The following is a 15,780-nucleotide window of genomic DNA, read 5'->3' as shown; positions in this document are numbered from 1 at the left end:
ATGAAATTGAAATTTAGGCCTTGAATTTGCTAAAATTCCAATAACTAAAGTATTCATTAAAAAAAAGGGCCTTGAAGCAAAATCACTGAGAATCTCAATCTGCCTCAAGTAACCTTAGCAGTAATAGGAAGGCAAATATTTTCTGGATGCCACATTTTTACTATTATAATTTTGTTATTATTATATCTTGTGTGATGTGTTTTTTTTTTCTCAGAAAATCGAAGAGGAGACTCACGTAGAGTATGCATCTGTCGCCATAAGAAGATGATTTTCTAAGTACCAGATCCAGCTGTGTGATCACTTTCACTTAAGCTTTTATATTAAGTCTATTGTTGAGTTTTGTAATTGGTGAGAATCACTACATTCATTCATTAAAAATTCATATAGACAACATGATATCAAACCCACAATACTTTCATTCATCTTCGGAACACAAATGAGGTTAATGTTCTATTATCTTTTTTTTTTTTTTCGTCCATCCATTAGACTTATTTGATATGCAGAAATGATCCTCATTATGTCTTGCACATCAAGCATGCAGGTTTGAGTTTCCATGTTTAGCATATTTGATTTGCTCAATGCATGTGCATCAATGTTTATGTGTGAATAAATGCATAATGTGTTCATGAACTATTTGAAGCTTGAAGAGGTTGGTTGTGTGGACTTTCAGTGGATAATGTAAAATGATGAGAGACTATTAAACACTTTCATGTGTGTTCTGGAGATGAACAAAAGTCTTATGGGTTTGGAACGATAGGGTGAGTATGTGATGACAGAAATTTCATTTTTTGGGTGAACTATCCCTTTAAAGTCTCAAAACTATGTGTGTGTATCTCCAAGTGCAAAACATAAATGCAAAATACTCATCAAAAGTAGTCAAAGTTAACTCATTCTGTACAGACAGGTTTTTGTATAAGCATGTCTACTGCTAGACGCTGGTGTTTGATGTCAGTTTGCGAGTGCGTCTGAGGTGTCGGGAGTGTGTCTGTGTGAACAACGTGTGGTTGAAGGCATGTGTTTTTTTCCATTCCTGCTCATGATACTCACAGTTTGACTTTTACTTTACAGAAAACAACTTAAAATACAACTGTTGATGTACAACAGTTTTATACAACAGTTCAAGAAACAATAAAGTAATATTGACAGTTTTTGTCCTATTTTGCTAACAAAAGTTAAACAAAGCAGAACAGTTTTCCAATAACACAGATTGGTATTTCATTCTTGAATGATGCAGTTTTTCATTTGTCAGTTGAATGAATAATTCTATGATTATCTTACTAAGACTTGCCTCAAACTACTGGCGAATTTCCTTATAACCAATGTTATTTTCCACTAATTCATTCTTACGCAAGTTTCCCAAAGGATTTGTGCAACACCCAAAGAGATAGGAAAATGCACACATAGACATAGTCCACAATTAAGATTATTAAACTCAATTCATACAGCAAATCAAGTGAACAATAACAATGTTCATTTTGTAATCAGCAGTTCTTGTTTGGTCAGCAGAACAGTTTTAGCAGTCAAGAGGACAAAGCTGAACCCCATAATGTTAAAGATGAGAGAAAATCTCACCTTAAGGGAACTTGATGGAGTTAATGTCCAGATACAAACTTGAAAATCTGAGGGATGATCGAAATCTGTAACTGCTCTTCATGAATTGTCACCTGAGGAAAACAAACCATTATCAAGGAACAAAACACTGCGGATGAAGTCTGAAGGGGTGATGGTAAGCATAAAACCATTGTTTAAAATGAAGTATAAAATGTATTTAACAAATCTGTGGTGTAGTGGTTTTAAGTACTTTACTATGTGGTTACTATAAGGTACTTTTGGTGGTTGGTTGTTTACTGTCCAAAAAGAGCCCACCTTAAGTCTTCACGGCTGCCTTCCACTTCTAAACACACACTTGCAAACTTCCCTAAGCACTTCCTTCTAGGGGAATCCCAGGCGCTATTTTGAAGTGTGCTCCACTTCCTCAAGTGGATGAGGGACGTTTATATAGACAGACCCTCGTCCCTTCGATTTTGACCGTGAGCGCGAGTACACTGTATGTACAGTTCAGAGAGCTCCGTATACAACAATGCAACACGATTGTGACGTCAAAGCATCATGCTTAAGTTACTCCCACACTGCACAACTCTATATGAGTATGAATAATTTTGGGATTTATCCCAATCATGCAATCATGGTTTATTTTGATAATGTTTTATTTGTTTGTGTAATTTATATATTTTCTCCAACAGCCCCAACATGTCTATAAGCATATAGATTGGTGCATCAAATTCATGAGGAAAGAGTTATATATATATATATATATATATAATAAAATTAAAAATATATATATATACACACACACACACAAAAATTTCTAAAATTACTGAACCTAATCATAGGAGCCTGATAAAAAATGTAATTTTAGAAGAAAATTTCAGATTGCACTTAGAGGCTTTTGCATTTGAACTCTTCATATATTTATACATAATGTAATATTTTTAAAAACATAAAATAGTGAGTGAATGTATATACATATACATAAGTTATCATGGGCACTGTAATGTAAAGTGGATGTAATAAAATGTCATTAGGCCGAGAAGATTTTAAAACGAACGGTTCATTCATAAATTCGTAAGACCTTACCTTCACACTGTGAAGATACAAACAAAAGACGAGTGAAGCGCTGAAAAGGGGCGGAGCTACATAAGTCTATATACACATATGTATGCATGTATGTCCCTCCAGTCATGTTAGAAGCTGTTATTTTAACTTTAAAATCTTAAGCATATGCCCCAAATCACATGACTTGCAAGAAATGATTTCATTTCTTTGGAGGGAAAGCACCTCTAAGAACAAACAAACAGTCATAAACTTTTCTCTCTTTCCCTCATTTTAGAAGACTTTTCTAGTAAGTCCACCCTGTTGTAATGGCCTTCATTAGCTTTAAACCTCTACCATGCAATGTAAAAATGTAACAGGGTGGGCACATTTCCTAGAATGTGAATGTAAAATCTGAAATATTTATGTCTGAATGAACAGGTTATACTAGCCTGAGCTTGACCAGTGTATGACTCCCTCTGACAAGATTAAAAATAATTGAATTAAAAAACTAATTCCATGAATCCTGATTGGTGTCACGAGTAGTCTATGTTGATTTTGTTTTCCTTGTGTTGCCTGCCTGTTTCCTTTGTTCTCATTTTCACTCCTGTAGTTAGTTTCTCATGAGTTAATGTGTATATTTAAGCTCTTAGTTTTCTTAGTTCTTGTCCAGTCTTGTTTATGGTAAATGTGTTGCTCTGTTTCCTGTGTTTATTACAACTTAAATTTCCTCATTGTGCACTTTATTTGGATTGTACTACACAGCACTGTTACACTTGGTTTAAAATCCACCTAAACTGTATGAATAACCTTTACATATTTACAATGAGCACCAAATAAAAGACACTGCAAGTCAACTGCTGAAGGCAAGTGATCTTACCTAATAAACAACAACAACAAAAAATGTCTGCATCTTTTCAAAAACAAAGCAGTAAAGGCCAGACTCACCTTGCAGGGGTATTCAAGTCTTAATATTCTAGAATACAAACACATCAAGATGTAACAACAGATGATATGGAGCATTATTGTTTACCATTGTCTTCATCTGCCACCTCACAGGCAATGGCAACAAATTAAACGAAATAACAGCAAGATAAAGTAATCATCACTTCATGAAATTTCACAAATGATTTATTTTCACATTTATCAGGTAAGAACACGTTTATAATTTCTTTATGATTCAGTTTTGCACATTTCAACAAAGATGATAACATAAAAAGCAAATGTATTAAGACTACAAGGTATAAAAATGACTGTTAAAGAAGACTATAAGATATAAAAATGGCAGCTAAAATGATTGTCATCGTTTTTCCAAGTAATCTGACATTTGCGTAGAAACTGTACTGTAGCACCTCTTGACAAAAAAGCTGAAGCGTAACACCAGAGTAACAACAATCAACACCTGCATCATGCGTCCAGTTACAGACGTGCAACATACCAGTTTTATCAGTAAAGTGTTTCAGCAACTTTCAAATAAATCAGTGAATGCAGCAAGGTATCCATGTAGACAGTTATATTTGTTATTTCAGAATCTAAACAGACAAGACAAAATAATGATGTTAAACAGATCAGTAGGTTTTATAGTGTTAATGACAAGAAACAGAGATAAACTGGGAGATATGAAAAAAATAGTAGTTACTGATTAGCTAATAGTGAATTATCACAATCAACTGAGCGCTATTACTTACTAATTATTTGTTTCATAGAAGTTTCTTGTTAGTTAAAAGTAGTTACTAGAATTGTAATAGTGCATTAGTCATTTGTTCCTGTGTAGTTATTCATTAATGACAGAACAGTATTTTAAAGTGTTGCCGGAAAACATCAACAAAACCCATAATGCACTGGGCATGTTAAGGCATGGATAGGCTTGTTCAGAGTCAAACACCACCTCGCTTTGGTTGGAAATACTTCTTAGCAAACTTTTAGTCACAGTAATGTTGAATTGTATTGTTCCCAGGCACAAAAATTCAAAGAGTAAATGTTTATTAGGAGTGAGTTATTTTCTGTTTTTTTCAGTGAAGGATCCTGTGCGTTTAAGGCAGTGGCTAAAGGCTGCCAAGAGTCATAATTATGGAGATTTACTGTGCAATCTGAAAAACCTCAGTGTTTGTAGTCTCCATTTGGATGCCGTGTTTCTATGGACGCATTGCATTTTTTTTTGGGTGATGCGCCTAAAAATTCTTATTTACGATGTTTTCGAGCATCAATATACTGCAGCCATTGAAAGTTCACAAGACCATAAGTGCATATAACGTGTACCATTTGGGCTTTACTGCCATGTTTACGAATCTATGTATGACCACGTCATCAGTGTGCATCAGTAACACATGCACACTGTGGTCAGAGTGAAGTGTAATGTTTACATGCCTGTTTATTGCACTTAAAATCAGCATACGCCACATATATTTATGTGATAATGGTTACGACGATTATCAGCTTAATTGCATTAATTTGATTTTTATTGTGTATTGTATTTACATGTTTACAAGCATTGTGTTTACATGAGGTCAAATTTAACATAGTCATTGATTTGACATTGATTCCAAATACTGGAATCTTGGTTTGGTGACAGTTTCTTTGAGAGCCATGAAAGTTTCTGCTGATTCTGTTCTCATGTGTCTTACCTTTTATTCACTGTCCCTTTCAGTTAAAGTCAACATAATAAATGATGTTACATTAGTGTCTGATTAGCAGCCTCAGCCTCATTACCATCAGGGGACGTCTTATTAGCAGTTTCCATCAATGGAGAGTCAGACATCTTAGGGGACCAGTCTTTTAAATATCTCTCCTGTAATAAAACACAGATTCACATGATGAATAATGATGAGGATGATTCGGTTACACAAACACATGGTGCTTTTTCCTGATGTTCACTGAATGCACACAGGGCTTCTTTTCCTAAATATTTAACACAATATCTTAAATACAATGAATCTTCAGTCTAATAAACTACATCACACTGTGATCTTCTGTACTACAGTTAAACAATGTTTGAATGCCATAGTGTCTGAAGCACAATATTTAGAATATTACAAACTATTTAGGAAGAATTTTGATTAAAATTCTTATTTTTATTAAAAGGACTGACAATGACAATGTGACTTATTAGTATGAGTCCTGGTTTCAAACATTGGACATCTGAGGTGCTTGAACTGTGCTCAACATAGTATCTCACCTGATCACTGTGCTGCCTCCTGCTGCCTGTTTGAACAATACCAAACTCAATTAAACACATTACTTTGGTTAATTAAGAGAGAAATACATATTTTTAAATTTTTCAAAAATTGCTTTTGTGCAATTTCTATCTTGTTCAATTATCTGTATGTGATACTCACTGTTTCTTTTTGCTTGATGCTTGCCATAGTAAATCGCAGCAGCTGCTGCAGCAACAAGCAGCAGAACACAAACACATATTCCTGCTACAGCAGCTGAAGACAGAGCAAAATCTGTAATGACAAAAACAGACAATCCAAGATGGCACTCCCCTGTGTGCAACATAGCTCTCCAAGTCAAGCATTACTTATCTTTTGTTTTGTTAGTGTCACTATTGTCCTTTCATGTGCTCATGTTAAGTATGATCGAGGGATTCTAGGAGCTCCTTCCCAGAGCTACATCTCCATGCTGGAGTGATCCAGGCCGCAACAACACAGCGACGAGGCAGGCGACGAGGAGGGGAACGGAGGCTACTCCAAACAAGATGATCTCTTCAGTTGGATGGCTATATGGAGGTACATCCAGGCCAGTATCATTGATATCAATACTGATGTTTTTATTAAATACATTTTCCCCTCAGTTTTAGCCATTAATTATAGCCATTCAACATTACAGTATAACTGAAAGCCATTATTTTTAACATTTAACAGGCTTTGAAAAATAACTTTTAATTTTAATTGAACTTAAAGCAACCTTCACATAAACTAGATTTGCATGAACTATAAATTTAATATAGATTCATCTTTATTCAAGCTACAAACGTTAAACAACAAAGAGCAGTGAGTGATTTCTTTTTAACTTTTGTTGTACATGACAAAACTGCAGCAGGTTTCACTTTAAAAGCGTTGCTGTCTCTTTAAATCCTGACACATCGGGTTTCCTTCCAACTCTTTGCAGTCATTTAGGACTTTTTAACTCTTTTAAGAATGCGTTTACAGGTCACTCGCCAAAAACGGGCATTTTGACATAATTTTGTGTATGTTTGTCCTTTGAAGCATTTAAGAGAACCATTAACTTCTCTTTTGCATCTTATTGTACTTGATAGCTTGTTCATATAGTGTGCTATAATGCTAGCAAATCGATGCCAGGAAAAAAACGGATGCTGCGTTAATTGTGTTCAGTATTTTAATGCATTAAACTGAATCGCACAATTAACACGTTATTTTGATAGCCCTAATTTGAAAATGTAGTCAAAGTTCACTTTTTTTTCACACAGGCCACAGTGTAAACATTTACTGTGTCGATTTAAACATTTCAAACTGTATTTTAAAATTCCTAATGGCCAAAGGCCCTGAAGGACTACATTTTACTTACCAGTGACAGTGACAAAAAATATTTTCCAACTGGTGATGCTGATGCTGCAGCGATGACGGCGGATGTTGCTGGTGATCTGTAGTTTATAAAGTCCAGAGTCTGTGCTTCTGGTGTCTGTGATGGTCAGAGATCCAGTCTGATGATCCAGCTTCAGTCTGTCTCTGAATCTCTCTTTACACTGATCATCTGTACAGATCTTACTCTGATCTCCAGTGATTTCAGCGATGAGAATGTCAGTAAAATACCACGTCATCACATTATTTGGTTTTCTTATTACAGCAGGATCTAAAGTGACAGATTCTCCCTCCATCGCTGTGTTTCTCTTCACTTCATCCAATTCAGCAGCAGGAACTTCTGAAACACAAACCAACAGCTGCTGGAGGAACTTTTTTGGGGAACTACACATCACGAGAACTGTGGGCATGAAAGTGATTGCACATTCTTACTGTTGACTTTAAGTGTGCAATACAACATTTGTGCATGTATTGTGCTTATAAACACATTTTACATACTTATATTACATCAAATCTTTTTTTTTAAACAGTTGACAGATCAGAGAAGGTATGATTATGTCCACCAGTGCATGACTACAGCTTTTCTGAACCAAAACGTATTTATAAAACTCATAAACGGAAATAATTTAGTTTTCAAACTGTTCTGTTTGATGAGAGAAAAAATCAACTAACATTAATATGATTTAAACATAACTGCTTCTGCTTGAGTCATTTAATGAATGTTTCACGAAATGACTCACCAAGAACAGTAACACTGAAAGCCTTTTCGCTGATGCTGCTGTTATTAATGATCTTTAGCTCATAAACTCCAGAGTCTGTGGTGTTGATATTCATGATGGTCAGAGATCCAGTCTGATGATCCAGCTTCAGTCTGTCTCTGAATCTCTCAGTACCTTTATTACACTGAACATCTGTGCAGATATAAGTCTGATCTCCAGTGATTTGAGCTATTCGAATGTCATTAAAATACCATTTAATATCTTCTAGGTGGTTTGTTTTAACACCAGTCTGTAGAGTGACTGAATCTCCCTCCATCATGGACACTCTGTCTGTATCAACACTGAAAACACCTGGAGAAGAAATGAACAGTTCATTATAAATGTGGCCTGGAATAGTGGGACAAAATTATAACAGGAAAGGGCTGTGACTTTTTTTTTTTTTTCTTCTTCAGATCATGAAAATTAGTTGCTTAATTGGTTGCTTTACATGTCAGTCAGACGGCCTCTTGGGCAGCCCTTGGTCAATGAAGGCTGCTTCAAAACCTTTGAAAGATGTGTTTGGAACCAATGGTTCAGCTGCGTATCATTCCGCCAAAGTCACATTATTTCAGTCAAGTCACCTTTATTTGTATAGCGCTTTATACTGATTGTTTTAAAATAGTTTATCAATAATGCAAGAAGAGCTTTGTTATGCCATAGCTGTTTTGAAATGTTTCAAAATTTCAGTGATTTGCCGCTAGCTGGTGATGATCTCTGTGAACCCATGAACTAGTGTCTACATGTTTATTTATTTATTTTTTATTACATGATCTCTGATCAATTTTATAAATTCGTAGACATTTAATGACACGTGTATAAGGGAAGAGATGTAGTTAACAGTCTCGTCTTATTAGTCTGAATAAGAAGCTCTCCATAAAACAAACTAAACAAGTCCAATACAATTTAATAAGACAATGACTACAGCCAGTAGTGGCTTTTACTATCTGTCTTGAAGGGACCCCCTCTTGCAACCCCCCGTCATCACGTCACACACACATCAGGATCAGAAATTAATGGGGGCTTGGGACAAAAATGAAACCTAGGCTTCATTGCCCTATAGCCAAAAGAAGAAGTGATCTTCTATTAACAACGACACCACTGAAACTGCGCCACATCGCCATTTGTTTTAGTTGTTTACTGCAGTAACAACTAAACCTCCAGAACATTTTGTATGTCTCCCTGATCTGACACACCCAGTTCAGGTCTTGCAGTTTCTACTAATGAGCTGATGAGTTCAACCAGGTGTGTTAAATGAAGGAGACATACAAAATATGCAAGTGCTGGGATTCCTCCAGGACAGGTTTGAGAAGCACTGATTTACAGGAAATGAGAGTGCAACAAATAGAAAGATGTCTTACCAGACACAAAGAATGCAGTCAATGCGAGTAAAATAAAGATCATTTTCACCACTTTTCCTGAAATGAAATGAATGCAGATTCTGTTGAAACAAAAGTGTTTAGTCCCTATGTCGACTCCATTGCCATGAAACGTGGAAGTAAATTTGTCCACTGTCTACAGAGCCAGTGGGTGGAGTTTGATGTCCAGTTGTCCCTTTCTGGAGTGAATCAGTGGAATTAGAAGGTCCAGCCATACCCTAACCCAGAGATGGGCAAACTCGGTCCTGGAGGACCACTGTCCTGCAGGGTTTCGCTCCAACCCTAATTAAACACACCTGAACCTAATCAAGGTCTTCAGGATATAACTCGAAGGCTACAGGCAGGTGAGTTTTATTAGGGTTGGAGCAAAACTCTGCAGGGCAGTGGCCCTCCAGGACTGAATTTGCCCCTTACCCTAAACATAACCCTATGACTAAACCTACTTAAGCTACACCTCTTTACAATATCACACACAATAAGCTCTGATGGATACTTTGGTAAATGTAACACAAGTACAACATCGCTCTCTGGTGCTCAAAGCAGAAAATCACATCTCTCTAAAAGCAGCACAACTTCTACCTGATACAGTGTGCTATAGATGCTGCTGTTCTCATAGGATTCGCTAATATTGCCTGTTTGACCAAACACATACTACTTTGAAACTCAACTGAATCAGAAATATGTATTTTTTCCTATTCTGTCAAGTTCTTGTAGTCTAAAATGATGTATTTGTCCTCTTAATAATTTTGACATGCATGTAAAGGTGATTGTGGCCATTATATTTATCTCTTTTTTTCATGTATCGATTTAAAACTTTGAACTCAACTGAACATTGAAGTGTAACTATAGTTGCTCAGGGCAAATGAACTGAATGACTGAATTACACTCACCAATGACAGTTAACACTGAAGATCTTCATATTGATGGTGATTTGGTTTTTAAATTCCAGTCTTTGGTTCAATTCTGATTCCATGTCTGAGGAATGAAAACACCTGAAGATGAAATAATAATAATAATAATAATAATAATAATAATAATTAAATAAAAATCACTGTGATATTTTTTCTACAGATCATAAAGACTGTGAGTAGAGAAATGTGTCTGGATTCATAATGTAGCACATACAAAACAAACAGCAGAAGAACATCAATTCATTCACTCATCAGACAAACATACACAAGTATAACATCATATAACCCACATCCTGATTCATATATAACCCCCTCCTCATACATATACAACCAAATAATGTTCACTACATATTTTCATAGTTCCTTAATTAAAAGGGTGGGAAATATTTAATGCTATTGAATGTTTTTATTCAAAATATTGCATTTATTTTCTAATTTACAGTTTATTATTGTTTGGTGACAAAACCCTCTTAAGTAGGAATTTATTTGAATAAGTAATTCCTTCATGACCGCTTCTTCTTATTATTTTTTATTAAATTAGTATATTATTTGAAGTTAAAAAATTTAAAATTTTTTATGAATTCCAATGCAAAGAGGCAGATATAGGGCATCTTGTGGCCGGAAAAAAATAATATGCATATGTAATGCCATGGTTTAACCACTAGATGCCTGTATGGCCGTTTAATAAATAAAGGCCTGGTTTCACAGACAGGGCTTAGACTAAGCCAGTATTAGGCCATATTTCAATTAGCACATTTAAGTCATTTTTATTAACATGCCTTAGAAAAAAAAAAAACATTACTGGTGTGGATCTTGAGACAAAACAAGGCCACTGACATATTTTAAGATCAATCCGTGCAAGTTTCTTTCAGTTGAAACAGCTCAGACTTACATTTTAGTCTGGGTCTAGGATTAAGCCTTGTCTGTGAAACCGGGGGATAGTGTATAGGTCTAGTCTAACCCAATTGAAAAAATGGAAGAAATTTAAATTTAACCCAATAAATAAGTTTAAAATAAAGGGCAACCAACTGCATTCAGCGAAAATCTTTATTATATAATATATCCAGTGAGGCGCTATAAGTCAGGGCTCTCAAGTTATATCAAAAGTTTGGAGTGAGGTTACATCTGCTAGGGGAGGAGCCACTCAAATATTTGCAGCAGCGGCCCCTCTTTGCTAGCAGTTCAATTTAACCTGTTGTTCATAATTGACCAGCACAATTAGAAATTATAACAACTGGTAAATCTGATAAAAGACTAAAGACTACCAAATAAAATAGATTGTTTTATATTTTACAAAAATACAAATGTATAAAAAATAAAAAGAAATTTGGCCCCAAACGAGCCAGCTAAACAGCAGTGCTCAATGTGCATACTGTACACATACAGAAGGCAGAAGTGCCCCCAGAAAATTTTAATAGGGGTGGCCAGAGGAGGCCACAGCAAATCTTGGGGTGGCACACCAAAAGAAAAAAAAAAAGGAATTCAGTGTAAAATGTGTTAATCTTATTTACTTTTGTTTCTGGTTAATGTAACAATATAATTTTTCTTAGCAATTAATTACTCTTTAAATAGTGTAGTTTTCCTTAAAATAATTATACATCAGCAAATATATGCGCAAACCAAACAAAAGGGCAATATGTAGCTTAACCTCTTAAAAAAGATCATTCACGGCACGTTAAAACATCACACTCTTACTTGATCTGGACAAACTGTGTATCATTAGAAAGATTAAAGACTCCAGCTTCGATATTTGACCACTGTTTATAATAAAACTTGGTTGCAGTGAAAGTAATTTCTGAATTTATGTCAGGAGTGCAAAATAATAATTCGGTAAAGTATGGTATTTTGATTAGAATAATAAACATTCATATTCAGTCGGGTCTGCTGCAGTTTATTTATGTTCACATCTTCACAGGGCCGTGCACAGACCTTTTGAGGGGCATGTGCTGAAACTGTATTTTTACATTAACAATGTAATCAATATTCTGTTTATTAAAGCCAAGTATGAATCTCATCAAGTTAGTGTTTTTAAGCATTTTACATTTATTCCAAAATAATAACTCAAGGCTGTAACAATTTAAACAATATATGTTATTTGTGAACTTATGTTCAGCTATTCTTTTTAATAGTTAACTTTTAAGTATATTTGAATTTTTCGTATCATCAGTCATCAAAGCTTAGTAAATATTGGTCACAGACACAGAAATTTACTTTAAATTTCAACAAGCTGATTTACTCACTAAAAACTCCCACAGATCAAGTTTTCAGACCATTTCAAGTCTTATTTTGACGTAATAGTGGTTACATCTAAGTGGGTGAGCTGTTTACTTACTTTTTTAAATGAGTCTTCCCATTAATACCATTTTAGTCACAAGCTCTTTTTAATACCGTTCATTAGCTAAATATTTGTAAAGCAGACAGACAGATGTAAAGGGTGACCAATATCATTGATTTATTGAAGGAAAAAAAAACACCATCACCAAAAAAAGGGCACTTCGGAGTGTAAGGGCAAAAAGGGCATGTGCTCTGCACAGGTTGAGCTCTACCTGTGCACGTGCCTGCATCTTCACTGAACAGCATCAGAAAGGGCTTATAGTCCAAAAGTGTGCATACTTGGAGAAATATTGATATATTTACACGTTTACTTTATATTTCTTCAGACAGAATCGTAATTTCTATTCATTTTCCACTGGTTTACACAATCTGATGAGCAAAGCTGCTCTGACTCAGATGAAGCTCATTCGCTGTTCATCTGTCACTCATATTACACGCTCATAACCCGCCCTATCTTTTCCGAAGCTTCCCTTACACTTCCGCGTTGTGTCTGTCCACAACAAACCCAGAGAAATGTTTCTACACACAAACATGAAGGTAATAAGCACACAATTACGATTATAACAGTAAAATGTCTTACCATACACGAGTAAATGCATGAGCAATAAGAGTAATTTCGAGTCATGCTTCATTTTTATACAGATTCGGTGAAGTTTAAAGTGCTTGGTCATGCGTGTTTCACCAGTTAATTCGCTGTACGACGATGTAGCGACGTTTCTCGACGTTCTTTCATCATCTGCATACGAAACAAAAAATCTTTTCCAGCTTCTGTTTGTAGTGATGGGCGAATCGAATTGTAGTGATTCGAATCACAGCGTCATGAAGCTTAGACTTATTTTGTGGACTAAATGTGTATAAGTTTCCACCTAATGCTTCTGTATCGTAAACATAACATCCCCTGCATTTCTTAGCCAAGATTCTGCAATTTTATAGCTTAGATATAATCGCCTTTGCTTTTAATTTCTGCATGTGCTAGAACTCAAAGTAAGCTGATGAAAGCGCACCATCGAAAGCGAAACTAATACAGCATTTGACCACTAAAGGGATGAGCAATTTTCATACAGAAAAATAATATATTAAAAAGATGTGTTTGCTTTGTCATCGATACTACTGCTCATATTAGGGTTACTAATGTTCACCACTTGAAGAAAACAAGGAAAGAAATAATAATAATAATAATAATACGTTACAAAATATTCACTATTATTACTACTTTAAAATCACAATTTAATATCTTCAAAGAGTGTAAGATAAAGAAATTGTCACTTCTTTTTCAGACAGTAGAGTCTGATATCACATTACCACTTATGATATTTCGTAATACATATGTGTATAATACAAGTAGTATTATCATATAATAATCTTGTGTCCAAACTATGGAATTCACCATTTCAGGAATCCAGCTATTATGTGTGAATAACTATTTTTAATGGTATTTATCAAATAAACATACAAGGAGCATTACAGTTTTTTTTTTCTCAGAAAGACAACAGCATTTATATAGGCTCAACTTTAAAGCACTTTTTTACATTGGCACATATTTCTCTTTTATCATTAAATAAAAGCTCTTTATATACACAGATCAACATTTGAACAGTTTACTAAAAACACTGCAACATTTGTGTTGGTGAAACTAAAACATCCATGTCCACTTCTTACTGATTTATGAAATGGTAGCAGACTTTTGTTTATCTCTGACATGAGAAAATTCACATTCACATGGGGGGAAAAAATAATAATTTAAGTCCCTAAATCCTATTGAGCCTGTTTACATATTTACAGACAAATTCATAAAAAAAAAGTGTTCCCAAACATAGAGGCAAATCATCTCTATCACACAGTGATGTTTTATTATATAAATACATAATTGATACAATTAATTAGATGGTATAAAATCACACAAACAATTCATGAAAAGAACTAGGAGAGACACGGATGGGGGAAAATCTCCTCACATGAAATTATAGACTCTGGCACCACATCTAAACAGCACCTCATGAAATATCACAAACTGTTTACAATTTCAGGCAATATGACATTATAACTCCATTGTGATTCACATAAAAGTACAAATAACAACAATGTTTCACTTGTGCACATTACAACAGAACCAGTGTTGCCAGACTGGGTGGATTTCCGCCCAATCGGGTGGATGTGAATTTGATTGTGCAACAAAATTGGTTTGAGTGGGTCGACAAAATTCGTGATAATTTCGGCAGTTTTCAAATTTCTACATTTTATAGGCTAATTTGATTCATGCGTGACGTGTTTTTTTTTTAGCATGATAATAGGTCAGATTTTGAACTTGTAGCTCTATATTCAAGCGATCGCTATTCCAAAGAGGTATAAATATAAGTTAAAGAGCGGACGAGTGACTCAAATCTCAAACCATGGATTGTTCTAAATTGAAGCACAACACAAAGGTACGTGCATTATTATTAACGTTGTTCAGTTTTCATTTGTTCAGTCATTTTTGGTTGTTATGGTGTGTGCATGAGTGTGTGAGATGAGAGTATCACTCTCATCCCAACAAGTTTGCTAGTTGCTCTAATACCATTGCTTATCATTGTAACTTATACTGTGCTTTTTGTCTGCACTTGAATCCTGGGTAGTCAAGCTGATGTTTCACGCTATATACATCCTTAAACCCCAGGTTAGCTTTCTTCGTCCAGCGAGACAACAACAGATGCAGCACGTCCTGATTCTCCATCTTAGAGAGACAAAGCGATAACGTAGCTCTGACATTGCAACACCCAACATAATCACTTGCATTTTATGCATCTTATGCACTTTATTACTATTTCATTTATGGTATTCATTTAGTAGTTGTTGATTACTCTTGTCTATCTTTTGTTAATAAAATCTATTTTACTACACTTGTGTCTTCCTTGTGTTGGTGATACAGAAAGAGGTTCTACAAGTTAGAGATCCCACCAATCTTTCTTATGTGATGTACTCATAGCCACACCTTAAGTGGCACGTGATCCAAATATAATAACGTTATTGGTGATGCAAGTACCCATCACTACACTATTTCGCCTCCCTAGTTATGCACTTTATTACTATTTCATTTATGGTATTCATTTAGTAGTTGTTGATTACTCTTGTCTATCTTTTGTTAATAAAATCTATTTTACTACACTTGTGTCTTCCTTGTGTTGGTGATACAGAAAGAGGTTCTACAAGTTAGAGATCCCACCAATCTTTCTTATATAATGTACTCATAACCACACCTTAATTGACATGTGATCCAAATATCATAACGCCA

General features: G+C 35.0%; 3 protein-coding genes across 4 annotated transcripts in view; 1 reads left to right on the top strand and 2 right to left on the bottom strand.

Annotated features, from left to right (window-relative positions):
* The window catches only part of LOC107698547 (SLAM family member 5-like), a 23,060-nt gene extending 22,792 nt beyond the window's left edge, over positions 1–268 (top strand). The window contains exon 5 of the mRNA XM_016499584.1: positions 215–268. Coding sequence (XP_016355070.1) covers positions 215–268 — 54 coding nt within the window. The remainder of the gene's footprint in view (positions 1–214) is intronic.
* The window catches only part of LOC107698570 (uncharacterized), a 120,717-nt gene that overhangs the window by 62,085 nt on the left and 42,852 nt on the right, over positions 1–15,780 (bottom strand). The window lies entirely within an intron of this gene.
* Positions 4,725–15,780, bottom strand: part of LOC107698567 (uncharacterized) — a 25,503-nt gene continuing 14,447 nt past the window's right edge. The window contains exons 4-8 of one of the 2 annotated variants that reach the window (XM_016499605.1): positions 7,874–8,203; positions 7,120–7,473; positions 5,928–6,038; positions 5,768–5,793; positions 4,725–5,380 (exon numbers count right to left, since the gene is read on the bottom strand). In XM_016499605.1, the coding sequence (XP_016355091.1) occupies positions 5,264–5,380; positions 5,768–5,793; positions 5,928–6,038; positions 7,120–7,473; positions 7,874–8,203 (938 nt within the window). In that variant the 3' untranslated portion in view covers positions 4,725–5,263. The remainder of the gene's footprint in view (positions 5,381–5,767; positions 5,794–5,927; positions 6,039–7,119; positions 7,474–7,873; positions 8,204–15,780) is intronic. The other variant, XM_016499606.1, reaches the window with a different exon arrangement.

The sequence above is a fragment of the Sinocyclocheilus anshuiensis genome, unplaced genomic scaffold, assembly GCF_001515605.1.
Source record: "Sinocyclocheilus anshuiensis isolate Anshui unplaced genomic scaffold, SAMN03320099.WGS_v1.1 scaffold118, whole genome shotgun sequence".
In the NCBI taxonomy this organism is placed as follows: domain Eukaryota; kingdom Metazoa; phylum Chordata; class Actinopteri; order Cypriniformes; family Cyprinidae; genus Sinocyclocheilus; species Sinocyclocheilus anshuiensis.
Note: the sequence above shows the minus strand (reverse complement) of the source record. Positions and strands in the feature narration are given on the sequence as shown.